Raw genomic sequence first — 18237 nt, 5'->3', positions numbered from 1 at the left:
GAATCTGACAATTAATCTTGATGGTTGTAAAGTCGTCTCAAATAAAACTGTGAAGGACCTCGGCGTTACTCTGGACCCTGATCTCTCTTTTGACGAACATATCAAGACTGTTTCAAGGACAGCTTTTTTCCATCTACGTAACATTGCAAAAATCAGAAACTTTCTGTCCAAAAATGATGCAGAAAAATGAATCAATGTTTAGTTACTTCTAGGTTAGACTACTGCAATGCTCTACTTTCCGGCTACCTGGATAAAGCACTAAATAAACTTCAGTTAGTGCTAAATATGGCTGCTAGAATCCTGACTAGAACCCAAAAATTTGATCATATTACTCCAGTGCAAGCCTCCCTACACTGGCTTCCTGTTAAGGCAAGGGCTGATTTCAAGGTTTTACTGGTAACCTACAAAGCATTACATGGGCTTGCTCCTACCTATCTTTCCGATTTGGTCATGCCGTACATACCTACACGTACGCTATGGTCACAAGACGCAGGCCTCCTAATTGTCCCTAGAATTTTTAAGCAAACAGCTGGAGGCAGGGCTTTCTCCTATAGAGCTCCATTTTTATGGAATGGTCTGCCTACCCATGTGAGAGACGCACAATTGGCCTAGCGTCGTCCGGGTTAGGGAGGGTTTGGCCGGTAGGGTTATCCTTGTCTCATCGCGTACTAGCGACTCCTGTGGCTGGCCAGGCGCAGTGCACGCTAACCAGGTCGCCAGGTGCACGGTGTTTCCTCCGACACATTGGTGCGGCTGGCTTCCGGGTTGGATGCGCGCTGTGTTAAGAAGCAGTGCGGCTTGGTTGGGTTGCGTTTAGGAGGACGCATGGCTTTCGACATTCGTCTCTCCCGAGCCCGTATGGGAGTTGTAGCGATGAGACAAGATAGTAACTACTAACAATTGGATACTACGAAATTGGGGAGAAAAGGGGGTAAAAAAATAAATAATAATAAAATAGAGAGACTTAGACTCGGTCTCAACCTTTAAGTCTTTACTGAAGACTCATCTCTTCAGTGGGTCATATGATTGAGTGTAGTCTGGCCCAGGAGTGTGAAGGTGAACGGAAAGGCTCTGGAGCAACGAACCGCCCTTGCTGTCTCTGCCTGGCCGGTTCCCCTCTCTCCACTGGAATTATCTGCCTCTAACCCTGTTACAGGGGCTGAGTCACTGGCTTACTGGTGCTCTTTCATGCCGTCCCTAGGAGGTGTGCGTGAGTGGGTTGAGTCACTGACGTGATCTTCCTGTCTGGGTTGGCGCCCCCCTTGGGTTGTGCCGTGGCGGAGATCTTTGTGGGCTATACTCGGCCTTGTCTCAGGATGGTAAGTTGGTGGTTGAAGATATCCCTCTAGTGGTGCGGGGGCTGTGCTTTGTCAAAGTGGGTGGGGTTATATCCTTCCTGTTTGGCCCTGTCCGGGGGTGTCATCGGATGGGGCCACAGTGTCTCCTGACCCGTCCTGTCTCAGCCTCCAGTATTTATGCTGCAGTAGTTTATATGTCGGGGGGCTAGGGTCAGTTTGTTATATCTGGAGTACTTCTCCTGTCTTATCCGGTGTCCTGTGTGAATTTAAGTATGCTCTTTCTAATTCTCTCTTTCTCTCTTTCTTTCTTTCTCTCTCTCGGAGGGCCTGAGCCCTAGGACCATGCCTCAGGACTACCTGGCATGATGACTCCTTGCTGTCCCCAGTCCACCTGGCCGTGCTGCTGCTTCAGTTTCAACTGTTCTGCCTGCGGCTATGGAACCCTGACCTGCTACCTGTCCCAGACCTGCTGTTTTCAACTCTCTAGAGACAGCAGGAGCGGTAGAGATACTCTTAATGATTGGCTATGAAAAGCCAACTGACATTTACTCCTGAGGTGCTGACTTGCTGCACCCTCGACAACTACTGTGATTATTATTATTTGACCATGCTGGTCATTTATGAACATTTGAACATCTTGGCCATGTTCTGTTATAATCTCCACCCGGCACAGGCAGAAGAGGAATGGCCACCCCTCATAGTCTGGTTCCTCTCTAGGTTTCTTCCTAGGTTCTTGCCTTTCTAGGGAGTTTTTCCTAGCCACCGTGCTTCTACACCTGCATTGCTTGCTGTTTGGGGTTTTAGGCTGGGTTTCTGTACAGCATTTGAGATATCAGCTGATGTAAGAAGGGCTATATAAATACAATTGATTTGATTTGATTCCAGTCTGTGCTAGCAAATCAGTCATGTAGCTTAGCATCTGCATCATCTGACCACTTCTTTATTGACTGAGTCACTGGTGGTTCCTGCTTTAGTTTTTGCTTGTAAGCAGGAATCAGGAGGATAGAATTATGGTCAGATTTGCCAAATAGGGGGCGAGGGAGAGCTTTGTATGCGTCTCTGTGTGTGGAGTAAAGGTGGTCTAGGGTTTTTCTTCCTCTGGTTGCACATTTAACATGCTGATAGAAATGAGGTAAAACTGATTTAAGCTTCCCTGCATTAAAGTCCCCGGCCACTAGGAGCGCTACATCTGGATGAGCATTTTCCTGTTTGCTTATGGCCGTATACAGCTCATTGAGTGCGGTCTTAATGCCAGCATCGGTTTGTGGTGGTAAATAGACAGCTATGAAGAATATAGATGAAAACTCTCTTGGTAAATAGTGTGGTCTACAGTTTATCACGAGCAAAACCTTGAGACTTCCTTACTATTAGATTTCGTGCACCAGCTGTTGTTTACAAATATATACAGACCGCCACCACTTATCTTACCAGAGGCGGCTGTTCTATCTTGCCAATGCAGCGTAAACCCCGCCAGCTGTATGTTATTCATGTCATCGTTCAGCCACAACTCGGTGCAACATAAGATATTACAGTTTTTAATGTACAGATGGCACAGATACAATGATGAGGCCTCTTTCCATATCTATGCTATGGCCCTGCCCCCATCCTCACCATCCCCATCAAGCCTGCTGTCCAGATTTACAGAGGTACAGCCTGGCGTTGCTACCCGACCACCTCACACATCAAGTGGTGGAGTAGGACGAATCAACCTAACCTGCCTCATGGCGCTTACCTGTGTGAAGCTAGCCACAATAAGCATTTGCCACAATAATGGAATTTGCGGTTTGCATTCAAAATAATAGTTCCTCATTGAAACTGATTGGAATGGATACAAATAGTGGAATAATGTTATATTTGGACTAGATAATGCTAAACAAGGTTGGTATGTTGTATAAATAACTACAATAATTAATTAATTTGACAAAAAACAGTAAAAAAAACACTTTAATTGGGGAGGATGGGCTAATGGCAATGGCTGGAGCAGAATCAATGCAATAGTATCAAATACATCAAACACGTGTTTGATGCCATTCCATTTGCTCCGTTCCAGCCATTATTATGAGCTGTCCTCCCCTCAGCAGCCTCCACTGCTGTGGATGTATTAGATAATTGCATTTGGGGCCTACATATATGCACTGTACAGCCTTACCTATGAAGTTTGCACTCATGAAATGGGGCATCCGCCTACTACTCAGTGACACCCAAAGATTACAATTCCAAATTAAGTAAGGAAAGAGTTGGTAAGGTTGTACGGTGCATATATGTATGCCCCCATTGCAATTGTGCAGTCTAATACATATAACTGTTTTTTTCATTGACAGTTCATTGTCAAATTAATTAATTATTGTATTTATTTGTAAGTTATATAACAACAGCCCAAACTTGTTTAGCATTATCTATTCCAAATATGGCATTATTCCACTATTTGTATCCGTTTGGATCAGTTTCAATGGGGGACTTTATTTTGAAGGCGAACAGCAAATTCCACTATTGTGGCCAATCACTCTGACTGCCACATCAGTCGCTCCTATCGCACATTTACTTCCTTGTCTCCGACAGCCAATCGCTTGGCCGTGATTCCAACAACGTAATTTACGGGGCTCATCAGGCTAGGTTGCATCGAGCCTGCATTACTGGGGTCCATAGAAATCTTGACAGTTTCACAGGTGAGAGAGACGTCGTGGGTTAAGCTGCTAGCGCCGGGGTTGTTTTACTTTCTCTTTCAGTTCACTGGTCCTACCATACGCTTCGAGTCTGGGGTTGCCACAGTCAAAAAACACGAACTCCAAGTCCTATCACCACGGCACCATGAGCAGAAAGAAAAAGGACTGGAAGACAGAGAAAGGTAAGAAGACTTATTTTGGGGTTGGGGACCATTACAATGAATCTGTACCATCATCTCTCTCCATGTCTCCCATGCCTTTACAGCTTGAACGTCTGCCATAGACTATCTATCTGACAGTCCAGGATATCGGTGAGCACCGGCTGTTGATTATAAGGCACTTTTTATAGGGCTGGCTACATACACCAGCATCCCGTCATATGCGAGCCCGCGAAGCCTACAGATGTTGCGCTAAGCAGGATGCGCCTGTGCCTCAGCCTGGTACCGAACCATATAAGACAAACGCACAATTACCACACCGCTGCTGTCATAACAGTAACCCACGTTTAGTTTACACACATATATACACACGGTGCGTTTGGGGACTTTAGCAAGGCATACAGCAGCTACTCGAGGCTTGTCCAGTAGGCCGTGTATTTCTGCAAGTTCACCTGTTAGAATGAATGACAATGGCTCTCAAGACAGAGCCCGACTGATAGATAAATAGGTAGGTAGGTAGCTAAGTCTATCATGGCATGAAGGGGCTATTGTAAACAGTTAGCTTATGTGTAATATGAGCCCAATGTTTTGCCTATGATACTATTTTATCATTATGAATAACACATATGATGCTACATAGATATAGAGAGGTAATAATAACTGTTATAGTTACAATGTTGTCAGGATTTTATCATGGGCTTAAGTGTGTTTTATTTGTCTATTTTCTTCTAACCATTCTTAAACACTTTCCTCAGGTCCGGTAGATTAACATACTGCAGTGTATATATTTATTACTCTAATGTGAACCAGGCAAGATGTAGCCCACACACAACCCACTGCCCAGTAGGCTATTACAAAACAATCGTCATCTCTAAGAATTCTGTATCATTATAAAGTGTTAGGCCCAGTCACACCATTATAAAGTGTTAGGCCCAGTCACACCATTATAAAGTGTTAGGCCCAGTCACACCATTATAGTGTTAGGTCTAGTCACACCATTATAAAGTGTTAGGCCCAGTCACACCATTATAAAGTGTTAGGCCCAGTCACACCATTATAGTGTTAGGCCTAGTCACACCATTATAACGTGTTAGGTCTAGTCACACCATTATAACGTGTTAGGCCTAGTCACACCATTATAAAGTGTTAGGTCTAGTCACACCATTATAAAATGTTAGGCCCAGTCAAACCATTATAAAGTGTTAGGCCCAGTCACACCATTATAAAGTGTTAGGCCTAGTCACACCATTATAAAGTGTTAGGCCCAGTCACACCATTATAAAGTGTTAGGCCCAGTCACACCATTATAAAGTGTTAGGCCCAGTCACACCATTATAACGTGTTAGGTCTAGTCACACCATTATAAAGTGTTAGGCCTAGTCACACCATTATAAAGTGTTAGGCCTAGTCACACCATTATAAAGTGTTAGGTCTAGTCACACCATTATAAAGTGTTAGGCCTAGTCACACCATTATAAAGTGTTAGGCCCAGTCACACCATTATAAAGTGTTAGGCCTAGTCACACCATTATAAAGTGTTAGGCCCAGTCACACCATTATAAAGTGTTAGGTCTAGTCACACCATTATAAAGTGTTAGGCCCAGTCACACCATTATAAAGTGTTAGGCCTAGTAACACCATTATAAAGTCTTAGGCCCAGTCACACCATTATAAAGTGTTAGGCCTAGTCACACCATTATAAAATGTTAGGCCTAGTCACACCATTATAAAGTGTTAGGCCTAGTCACAGATGCTCTCATTCTAGCTTACAATATGTTACTATAAGGCACTTTCCGTTTACATTTTAGTCAATTAGCAAGCACTCTTATTCAGAGCGACTGACAGGAGCAAGTAGGGTTTAGTGCCTTGCTCAAGGGGTGGCTCCCGAGTGGCGCAGTGGTCTCAGGCACTGCATCTCAGTGCAAGAGGCGTCACTACAGTCCCTGGTTTGAATCTAGGCTGTATCACATCCTGCCGTGATTGGGAGTTCCATAGGGCAGCGCACAATTGGCCCAGCGTCATCCAAGTCATTGAAAATAAGAATTTGTTCTTCGGCTCGAAGATTTCGAATCAGCGACCTTTGGTTACTGTTAACCGCTAGGCTACCTGCCGTCCACCAACTGTAGTCAAAGTTCTCTCCTGCTCTGTTTTGTAAGTTTGCCGTATCATATGCACTCTTCACTGGCTGTTCACCTCCACACACAGTATAAACAGGGATGGCAGGTAGAACAATCTCTGACGTAATCAAAGAGCTGAAATAACTCCCTTTTTGTTAGTAATGAATAGTAATGCAGACCAGATGTTTCAGTGCTCCCCCTCTCTCCTCAGTTCTCATCACATTGTATGTATAAGTTATAAGTAGTCCGGTGAAAGTTTGTTTGTGAGAGCGACAGACCGTTGTAGGGCTGTAAACCAAAGCGCACTATTGTGTTTAATGACCAGCTAAAACTTCCCCCCTCCTTTAGTCATTCATGTAGAATAAAACTACATCAGTCTGGGGAATGGAGGAACATGTTTAACAGTTTTAACCATACGGGGGGTGGGGTGGGGGGGGGGGGGGGGGGTGGAGTGGCTTACGGAGTGGCTTATATAGTGACTGTAATATTCTTAGCTCAGCCTCACCTGAAAATCATGTCACTTATTTCAAGACTTACTTGAAAACTTTGTTTTACAAACACAACTTCCTGCATTATATTAATGAATTCACTTAAAAAATAAAAAATAAATATACATCACTGGCAGGTAGTATACTGCCATAAATACAGGAAAATACATGAAGTGCTGGCAACATGTAACAATGCTCTCATCAGACAAAAATACCATTTACCCAGCAGAAATCTGGGAACCTAGCTCACCTCACCTCATCTCGCCTCAATCGCCAAACTCCTCTCTCTGGTGCTGTAACAATATTCTGAGCCTGGATGTCCAGACTGTCCTACTATGATATTCCACGCTCACTCATTTGTTTGTGTGACAATTTTTTTTGTTTGTTACTTTGTTACTTAAATTGACATTTTTGTTCTAAAATTGACTATTATGTTCTAAAATTGACTTATGTTCTAAAATGGAGTAGTTTGTTCTAAAATTGACTTATGTTCTAAAATGGAGTAGTTTGTTCTAAAATGGTCTATTTATTCTTCCCTTCAGACAGAGTGTTGAATATGTCATTGGAGGAGAGGCGTAAGGAGTACCGTCGGTCTGAATATGTACCTCTGGACCAAATCAACACCTGGAAACAGTCTCAGAGCACAGAAGGTGAGAGATACCCTCAGAGGCCTTGTTCGAATTGTTCAGAAATCCTTCCTCCCTTCCTTCCTTCCTTACTTTCTTTAAGTGATCACAAGTCTGAATTGGTAGAGTATTGGTGAAAGTGACCTTACACCTATGCAATCACTAAAAAATCTGTGCTTACTTCAAGGAAGGAAGGATGCATTTCTAAAGTATTGGATCAGGTCCAGAGATCCCCACCAGAGGCTGAGCCTATTGATGTGGAGACTGCTGACTAATAATCAGACTAAGCAATGAATCTGAACAATGAATAAGCTAGTTCACCTGAAGAGACATTCAAAGGGAACAATTTCCCAATTTCAATCTTCAACTCTATTCTTTAAAGTATTGCTTTTACTTGTCACCTCATGACATAACAGCTTAATAACACTGTCATAAGATTGACATAACCCTTCAAGGCCACCATCTTACGCTTATGACAACCAGCAAAGCAACTTTGCCGCTCTGTGTAATGCACTCCCATTAATAGTAACATCGTCTGCTAAATTACTAACATGTAAATATCTCTTAGCCTCTGTGTCACACTGCTGTTGGTTTTTTTTGTGGCTTCCATAAATGTAATTGTCTGCATCATTTCCAAACTCCCATATATATTTTTTTGTAAATATATACAAAAAATATACAGTACCAGTCTAAAGTTTGGACACAACTACTCATTCAAGGGTTTTTCTTTATTTTTAATATTTTCTACATTGTAGAATAATAATGAAGACATCAAAACTATGAAATAACACATATGTAATCATGTAGTAACCAAAAAAGTGTTAAACATATCAAAATATATCTTCTAAATAGCCACCATTTGCCTTGATGACAGCTTTGCACACTCTTGGCATTCTCTCAACCAGCTTCACCTGGAATACTTTTCCAACAGTCTTGAAGGAGTTCCCACAAATGCTGAGCACTTGTTGACTGCTTTTCCTTCAGTCTGCGGTCCAACTCATCCCAAACCATCTCAATTGCGTTGAGGTCGGGTAATTGTGGAGTCCAGGTCATCTGATGCAGCACTCTCCTTCTTGGTCAAATAGCCCTTACACAGCCTGGAGGTGTGTTGGGTCATTGTCCTGTTGAAAAACAACTGATAGTCCCACTAAGCGCAAACCAGATGGGATGGCGTATTGCTGCAGAATGCTTTGGTATCCATGCTAGTTAAGTGTGCCTTGAATTCTAAATAAATCACTGACCGTGTCACCAGCAAAGCACCCACACACCATCACACCACCACCTCTATTCTTCACGGTGGGAACCACACATGCAGATATCATCTGTTAACTACTCTGCATCTCACAAAGGCACGGCGGTTGGAACCAAAAATCTCAAATTTGGACTCATCAGACCAAAGGACAGATTTCCACCGGCAGGTAGTATACTGCCATAAATACAGGAAAATACATGAAGTGCTGGCAACATGTAACAATGCTCTCATCAGACAAAAATACCATTTACCCAGCAGAAATCTGGGAACCTAGCTCACCTCACCTCATCTCGCAGTCAACAAGTGCTCATCTCGCCCAAGCAACTCTTCTTCATATTGGTGTCCTTTTAGTAGTGTTTCTTTTGTTGCAGCAATTTGACCATGAAGGCCTGATTCACGCAGTCTCCTCTGAACAGTTGATATTGAGATGTTTCTGTTACTTGAACTCTGTGAAGCATTTATTTGGGCTGCAATTTTAGAGGCTGGTAACTCTAATGAACTTATCCTCTGCAGCAGAGGTAACTCTGGGTCTTCCTATCCTGTGGCAGTCCTCATGAGAGCCAGTTTCATCATAGCGCTTGATGGTTTTTGCGAGTGCACTTGAAGAAACTTTCAAAGTTCTTGAAATGTTCTTTATTGACTGACCTTCATGTCTTAAAGTAATGATGGACTGTCGTTTCTCTTTGCTTATTTGAGCTGTTCTTGCCATAATATGGACTTGGTCTTTTACCAAATAGGACTCTCTTCTGTATACCACCCCTACCTTGTCACAACACAACTGATTGGCTCAAACGCATTAAGAAAGAAATTCCACAAATTAACTTTTAAGAAAGCACACCTGCTAATTGAAATGCATTCCAGGTGACTACCTCATGAAGTTGGTTGAGAGAATTCCAAGAATTCCAACGTGCCATTGGAACACAGGAGTGATGGTTGCTGATAATGGGCCTCTGTACGCTTATGTAGATATTCCATAAAAAATCTGCCGTTTCCAGCTACAATAATCATTTATAACATTAACAATGTCTACACTGTATTTCTGATCAATTTAATGTTATTTTAATGGACAAAACAAATGCTTTTCTTTCACAAACAAGAACATTTCTAAGTGACCCCAAACATTTGAACGGTAGTGTATGTTCCTTTTTCCCCCCCTAACCCTACCACCCCTAATTGGAGTAAACTAATGAACAACAACACTTAGGCTTCTACTTCCAGCTTATACATACTATATACATTTTATGTACACAGCATATTTTACAATAGTTATCTTTTATTTGTTTTTAGTCCCATCCTTCAGCTACCCTCAACCCCTCCCATCCATCAACCCTGTGATGTTTAATTCATGGAAAAAGACAGCTGCCCTTCAAGGGAAGAGACAAGGACAGAGGAATCAATCCAAGCCTGTAATCTTTTCAGTTTGCCCAACTCGCTTATAAAGTTAGCGTTGTCTTGGAAAATAAAATGTTATCGTCGAGTTGTCAATGCCTGTGATGATTAAGCTTTTTATATCAGATTGTACAATTTAACTCTTGACTAGACTACACTTTGACACAGACTAGTTTGGCCACATAATAATGGTAATAATAATATATTACATTTGTAAGGTGCTTTTCATTACAAGAATAATCTCAAAAGTGCATAAAATAAAACATTTACTGTAGTAAAATTAATGAATACATAAATAGGATAATATTACAAAAAACAATCAAAGTCTACGAGGGTAGGCCAGCCAGTACCTGTATAGATAGATACATGTTACACACACACACACACACACACACACACACACACACACACACACACACACACACACACACACACACACACACACACACACACACACACACACACACACACACACACACACACACACACACACACACACACACACACACACACACACTGCCCGCTCAAATCACAGAGAGGGATAAGGATCTTTGGCAGCGATTACAGCCTTGAGTCTTCGGTATGACGCTACAAGCTTGGCACACCTGTATTTGGGGAGTTTCTCCCGTTCTTCTCTGCAGATCCTCTCAAGTTCTGTCAGGTTGGATGGGGAGCGTCGCTGCACAGCTATTTTCAGGTCTCCAGAGATGTCGATCAGGTTGAAGTCTGGCTGGGCCACTCAAGGACATTCAGAGACTTGTCCCCAAGCCACTCCTCCTTTGTCTTGGCTGTGTGCTTAGGGTCGTTGTCCTGTTGGAATTCTGAGGTGCTGAGTGCTCTGGAGCAGCTTTTCATCAAGGATCTCTCTGTACTTTGCACCGTTCATCTTTCGCTCGATCCTGACTAGTCTCCTAGTCCCTGCTGAAAAACATCCCCACAGCATGATGCTGCCACCACCATGCTTCACCGTAGGGATGGTGCCAGGTTACCTCCAGACGTGGCACTTGGCATTCAGGCCAAAGAGTTCAATCTTGATTTCATCAGACCAGAGAATCTTGTGTATCATGGTCTGAGAGTCCTTTATATGCCTTTGACTGAGGAGTGGCTTCCGTCTGGCCACTCTACCATAAGGGCCTGATTGGTGGGGTGCTGCAGAGATTGTTGTCCTTCTGGAAGGTTCGTCCATCTCCACAGAGGAACTCTGGAGCTCTGTCAGAGTGATCATCGGGTTCTTGGTCACCTCGCTGACCAAGACCCTTCTCACCCGATAGCTCAGTTTGGCCGGGCGGCCAGCCCTAGGAAGAGTCTTGGTGGTTCCAAACTTCTTCCATTTAAGAATGATGGAAGTCACTGTGTTCTTCGGAACCTTCAATGCTGCAGAAATGTTTTGGCACCCTTCCCCAGATCTGTACCTCAACATAATTCTGTCTCGGAGCTCTACGGACGATTCCTTTGACCTCATGGCTTGGTTTTTACTCTGACATGCACTGTCAACTGTGGGATATTATAAAGATAGCTGTGTGCCTTTCCAAATCATGTCCAATCAATTGAATTTACCAATCAAGTCGTAGAAACAGCTCAAGGATGATCAATGGAAACAGGATGCACCTGAGCTCAATTTCGAGTCTCATGGAAAAGGGTCTGAATACTTATGTAAATAAGGTATTTCTGTTGTTTATTTTTAATACATTTGCAAACATTTGTAAAAACCTGTTTTCGCTTTGTCATTATGGGGTACTGCGTAGATTGATGAGGAACATTTTTATTTAATCCATTTTAGAATAAGGCTGTAACGTCACAAAATGTGGAATAAGGGAAAGGGTCTGAATACTTTCCGAATGCACTGTATGTCTGTTAGTCTGTTTGGGTGTCTGGCTGTGTTTGTCTGTGTGTTTCTGTCTGGCTTGCTGGCAGGCTGTGTGTTTGTGTCTGTAAGTTTACTCTTTTAAACCCTCAATAATGCACTAGTCTATAGGACAACAACGATATGGCTCATTCCAGATGTACAGTATTCCACAAGGACAGTGACAAGAAGAACTAAGCTAAAAAATGAGTAATCTGTCTTTATTTCTGGTCCTGTCTTTAAGAGTACCTGTACAGTGTAGCTAATGAACAAACCCATGCTCTTGTGTACCTGCAAGGTGTGGCAAATGAATACACCCCTGCTCTTGTTGTTTCTAGTGACAGAGGAAGAGGAGCAGAAGGACCTTCTGAGAGACAAAGTATCTCTCTACAAGGGTGACATCACCATCCTCGAGGTCGATGCCATAGTTAACGCAGGTACGATGCTTTGTTATTAATTTACATTGGTTTGATGCAGGAGTTTGTCAAACAATGGCTATTAGCAAGGCATTTTGCTGTGTTTGCACTGCTTTAATGCTGATGTTTATGAAACAAGCCATGCCTATGGTGAACAGTTGTTTCACACTACAACCTCGTGACATGCAAACAGTTTTTCTGTGTTTGTTAATGCTGGTAAGGTGCTTTTAAAATTGAGTTACACTGGTTTAATGTAGGAAGCTGTGAAACAAGCAAAACCATGTTTTTTCTGTGTCTGTTATTTCTGGTAAGGTGCTTTATAAATGAATTTTCAACAGTTCAGAGGGTGTGAAATCAGCAAAAGCTGTGGTTTTTCATCATCTAGGGAAAGTTTTTTCAAGCTACAAACTTACAACATGCAGGCAGTGTGATTTATGAGTTTGCTGCCCTCTAGTGTTGGTGGGTGTAAAGTGCTGACTCTTGCTGGATTGATTGGTGGATTGTGGGTCGAAGAAACAAATATGGTGAATCATTGACTTTGAGCAGTTCTGCAGTAGTTCATTGTGGGGTGAGAGAAAACATAATTCCTATTTCAGGATTTGGCTGCTAAGACTTGCCTTGAGGGCCACACTTTTTGTGGGCCTGTGTGGGATACAGTGAATGATATGAGCGTATGTTTTTAATGTAGAGGCAAGAGTAATGTGGTTACTAGTAGTCTGGTTAATGAACAGCCCGTTAACTGTAGAAGCTCGCTAATTGTGTGTGTGTGTGTGTGTGTGTGTGTGTGTGTGTGTTCTCTTACTGGTATTTTATTCTGACAGGTGGTTTGAGAGATTAGCAGAATAGTAAGTAGTTCACTTCCTTGTCTGTTGTTATTCACACCAACCTATGGCAGAGCGCCTGTGTTACTTACCATCTACTTACTGTACGGCAGAGAGCCAGAACAAAATGAAACATTTTGCTAAATAGCAGAATAGGGACCCATGCATTTTTTGATGATAGGATTGTGTTCCAATTATTGTTTGTTGTGAGGATGGTTGGTCCATCCCTTATAATGGAGCAATTTGATAGTGAACCCACAGTTATCGGCAGCGCGTACCCTCACACTGCGATCATGTCAAGCAAACGTTGTTTCAGAAGTAAATGTAGCCTTGTCTAGCGGTTTTCCCCCAGTGTTTTCCCCCAGTGTTTTCTCCCAGTGTTTCCCCCCAGTGTTTTTCCCCAGTGTTGTTTTATTGGCTACCTTTACTAATTTCCAGCAAAGGCCAAAATACAAAACCGCTGTGTTTCAATATCACACTCTTCTACCGTCGGCTGAATATTTGAGTCCTTTCTAGTCCATTCTTAGTTTCAACAGTTCCGTCATTGATATTACTTTTGAATAACCATCGGGGGCATCATAGAGGTTTAGTGGTAATTTTAAATGTGAAGAAAATATGTCTATGGAAGTGGCAGTGCTTAAAGATTCTGTTATTACTGTAGAGAGAGATTGATAGATTTGATCTCAATGGTTATTACTGTCTCCTGTGTAACCAGCTGTTTTTATGCACATTAGCATCTTGGTACATAACCTCTATTGGAGCCAGCAGCATCTGTACTCACACTCACAAGACCCAAATAACACAGAACATCAGCATCTTGGTACATAACCTCTATTGGAGCCAGCAGCATCTGTACTCACACTCACAAGACCCAAATAACACAGAACATTAGCATAGGGGATGTGTTGGTTTGCCTGTGTCTTTTATGTATGAATGCATATGGCCAGCTGGAATGTTTATTGTTCTATATCAGCCTAGAAAGCAGAAACAGAATGCTTACGCTGTAAGTGTTGCATCTAAAATATGTAGCCCCTTTCCTGCAGTCAAATGACCAAATCGCCCCCTAGTGGCCTCATGGGTTGAATGCTATAAATATTTTCATAATTTCATAACTAATAAACATTATTTAAAAATTACCCACTAAAATCCAGTGAATTTATGTCAAATGGTTTTGTTATATTTCAGCCTTCTGTGATGTATATAAAGTGTAATATTGGGATGCAAACACAAAATGTTATATATTTTTTAAGCGCATAACCATGTGTGTGAGATGTATACTTTTGTTTCAAAGTAGATTTGTTTAAGACTACCAAGAAACAAACAAATGTTTTATTCAGTCTGAACTCATACAAGTCTCTCTTGAGACTAACCTGTATAAACAAAGGCTAAAACATTATTTGGAATACAAACATGCATTTAGCCTGTCTGACTTTCTGGCTTTTCTAATTTCACTAACAATTAAAAAACTTCAGAAGAACATTTCATATCTGTGTGACATAGTGCTGTGTGCTCTGTGTGTGTGCTCTGTGTGTGTGCTCTGTGTGTATGCTCTGTGTGTGTGTGCTGTCTGCACAGCAAACTCAATGGTGTACATTTAACTCTGACAGTGTAAAATGTACACTATTTTCAGTGAACATATGAGTCCCACTGAACTGGTGTTAAAATAACACGTTTGAAAGTGTTAGAGATGTAACTCTGTTGCAGTGTTTCCCATTCAACTCTTAACGTGTTCAAATGAACTTGATTGTGGTGTTTGCATAGCTCCACTGTAGAGTCATACGCAACACCTCCAGTGTAAAACATAACATTTAGAGTAAACTGGACTCACTTTTCTTAATGCTGACGCTGGTACACTTTCTCAGTGTAAGAAACTAACACCTGTAGTGTTACAGTAAATCATTTTGGGGTGTTGATTTTAGGGATGAACGATCTATCGGTGAGCATATCGGAATCGGACGATATTAGCTGAAAATGCCAACATCAGTATTGGCCCCATGTCTAGTTTAACGCTTTAACGCCGATGTGCAAAACCAATGTCAAAGCTGACGTGCATACGTATATAACGTAAGTAGATGACGTAAAAAACGCTACGGAAAATACAGCGCAACACAGAACAAAAGCAGAAAAATACTAAGCACACAATTCCAACAACTAAACAAGTTCAAGTTGAGCAGTCATTTGAAAGAGTAAGAACATTTCAGCCAGACAACTCAAAGCTAAATCCATTAACGCCAAGATAATGGAATTCATTATGCTGCTTGCTATGGGCGTCACGGCTGACATTTGGACCAGCTATGTCAGCCCCTTGAGCATGCTGAGTCTGACAGCACAGTGGGTCGACAAGGATTTTGTACTGAGGAAAGCCGTATTGCATGCTCAAGAATGTGCTGGTTCTCATACCGCTGCTGCCATTTCAATGGCATTTGAGAACATGTTTGAAACTTGGAAACATAAACACACTCCTAGCGCTATTTGAACAACTGACTGGAGAAATAAGCTCATCAACTGCGTCTGCAGCAGACGTGATACCCTCTGTCATGGCATTGAAACGCCTGCTCAACAAAATTGCAGACAGACCGTGGGGTTAAAACTTACAAAAGTACCCGAGGCTGTGAACAAGAAATTCAGTGGTATTCTCTCTGAGCCTGTTTACTGTGTCGCCACCATGCTCGGTGCTAAGTACAAGGACCACTACTTCGATGCAGATAAGAAACAAGGTTTATGTGAAATGTTACATACACAGCTGGACAAGATGGAAACGGACACATTGACAGTGCGCACCGAGGAAGAGAGGCCACGGACAGACAGAGCTGAAACTTCACTGCTTGACATGTATGATGAAATCCTGGTTGAGACTGAAACGACTGAACAAATGAACAACGAAACAGCACAGCAAGTAAGTGAAAGAAATAGGTTTTGATGATGTTTTACTGGTAATACGTAAATCCAACCAAATAACTTTTTGGTCAGTGTGGTGTGTGTGTGTGTAACCTTTATTTAACTAGGCAAGTCAGTTAAGAACAAATTCGTATTTACAATGATGGCCTACTGTCACGATCGTCTATGGGTGAGAGAGAGAACCAAGGCGCAGCGTGTGCAAAATACATTCTCTTTTATTTAGAGAAGGGAAAACACACGAAAACGAACACTGAATACAAACTAAACAAAACAACAAACGACCGTGAAGCTAACGACGTGAGTGCATCGACAAGCAGCAAACGTTCAACATAGACAATTACCCACCAAACCCAAATGCCTATGGCTGCCTTAAATATGGCTCTCAATCAGAGACAATAAACCACAGCTGCCTCTAATTGAGAACCAATCCAGGCAGCCATAGACATACAAACACCTAGACAAGACACTGACCCATTAAACGTACAAACCCCTAGACAAACCAAAACACATATATTCCCCATGTCACACCCTGACCTAACTAAAATAATAATGAAAACAAAGAATACTAAGGCCAGGGCGTGACACCTACCCCGGCCGAACCCGGACAACGCTGGGTCAATTGTGCGCCGCTCTATGGGACTCCCAATCACGGCCGGTTGTGATATAGCCTGGATTCAAACCAGGGACTGAAGTGACGTCTCTTGCACTGAGATGCATTGCCTTAGACCACTGCGTCTATGTGTGTGTTAACTATTTAACTGTACTAGAATGCTTAAAAGGCCGCTAAAATTTTAAATATCGGATATCGGTACGGGTTTTTTTTGGCAAGGAAAATATTGGATATCGGTATCGGGCAAAAATGTCATATCGGTGCATCCCTAGTTGTTTTAACACTTTATGGTCTAAATCCTAATTTGCATATTTCCTAGGGTGCCTTTTCTTTTTGAGTAAATTCTAGAGTCAACACCCATGACTGTATTTGTTAGTGACAGAGACATGGTTATTTAAGTCTTTCGTTTTAAGCCTGTGGCTTTCACTAAGTGAGTTTCTGGGCTAATTTTATCATTCAAATTAAACTCTGACAATACATTACATGTATCCTAAGACCTTACTTATTGGCCTAGTTGATGGCCTAGTTTTACTCCAACACAGTGGTGTTAGGAAACTCCAGGTTTACATCAGGCCTGCAAGTCACATTATCCTGGCTTGCAAAGTGGTGTAATTCCTATTTGAATCCAACCAGCATTGGGATATCCAACAGTTTGCATTTTTATTCATGCGCAACCTGCATTCAGAATGACTGTCAGGGTTAGGAAACATCATAAAAAACACTACCTAAACCATTTAAACCAGAACAACCATTTCAATAATGGGGGCAATAAATCGAACTGATTGGATTAAAAAGTATGTTATTTATCTTTGTGTAACATAAGATTAACCAATTAATCAACGTACATGCAAAATCGCAGATATTAAAAACAATCCTAAAAAGTAATCTACCTGCATAGCATGCTGGGAAATATGATAATGATATGTGTAGTTTTGATGGGACTGTTTTACTCTCAATAACAATACCTGTGGTTATTAACACCAGCAATGGGGTTATTTTACACCACTGAGTGTTCATTTCACTCTTACAGAATTCATTTAACTCTTGAATCCACACAGAAAAATCAACACTGGCCTTTGTGTGTGTGTGTGTGTGTGTGTGTGTGTGAGTGTGTGTGTGTGTGTGTGTGTGTAACATAGTGCTGCTTTCCACAGCTCCTCCTCAGCTTTATCAGGACTTCAGGGTGATTTAAATCTCCTATTAAAGTTAAATTATTAGGATCATTGAGTTTCTAATTCTTCCTTGATTATGTTTAGACAGAGGTCGGACAGCAGGTGCTCAAAATGTCACCTGGGGTGGTGAGCTGTCGGGAGAGAGAGAGAGCAGGGCAGGATTGGGCTGTGTGTATCTATCTGTCTGTGGAGTTGGAGGGTGGACATTAATGGACTAGCTCCCTGTCTGATCAGGCAGATGGCACTATGTAACCTGCTGTTAAGAGTAGTGTCTACATGGAGGGGGGTAAATGTCTACCACCACCATACTGGATATCTGGGCACAGCCCCCAATCCTATCCTACCTCCCTGCCAGCTACAGTATGTCCTTGTTTTTCCTTTTTTCCCCCTTTTGCTTTGCCTCTTGTCGTCATTAATCAGGATCCGTTCACTTTTCTGTTTCATCCCTACCTCCTCTAAGTTCCTGGACTTTCATTCCTAGCCCAG

General features: G+C 42.1%; 1 protein-coding gene across 2 annotated transcripts in view; it reads left to right on the top strand.

Moving 5' to 3' along the window:
- Window positions 1–3927: 3927 nt before the first annotated feature.
- Window positions 3928–18237, top strand: part of macrod2 (mono-ADP ribosylhydrolase 2) — a 1184313-nt gene continuing 1170003 nt past the window's right edge. For both annotated transcript variants that reach the window (XM_071393968.1, XM_071393967.1), the window contains exons 1-3: window positions 3928–4143; window positions 7267–7374; window positions 12173–12271. In XM_071393968.1, the coding sequence (XP_071250069.1) occupies window positions 4107–4143; window positions 7267–7374; window positions 12173–12271 (244 nt within the window). In that variant the 5' untranslated portion in view covers window positions 3928–4106. The remainder of the gene's footprint in view (window positions 4144–7266; window positions 7375–12172; window positions 12272–18237) is intronic.

Source organism: Salvelinus alpinus, chromosome 3 (assembly GCF_045679555.1).
Source record: "Salvelinus alpinus chromosome 3, SLU_Salpinus.1, whole genome shotgun sequence".
NCBI lineage: Eukaryota > Metazoa > Chordata > Actinopteri > Salmoniformes > Salmonidae > Salvelinus > Salvelinus alpinus.
This window is presented reverse-complemented; position numbering and strand designations above follow the sequence as displayed.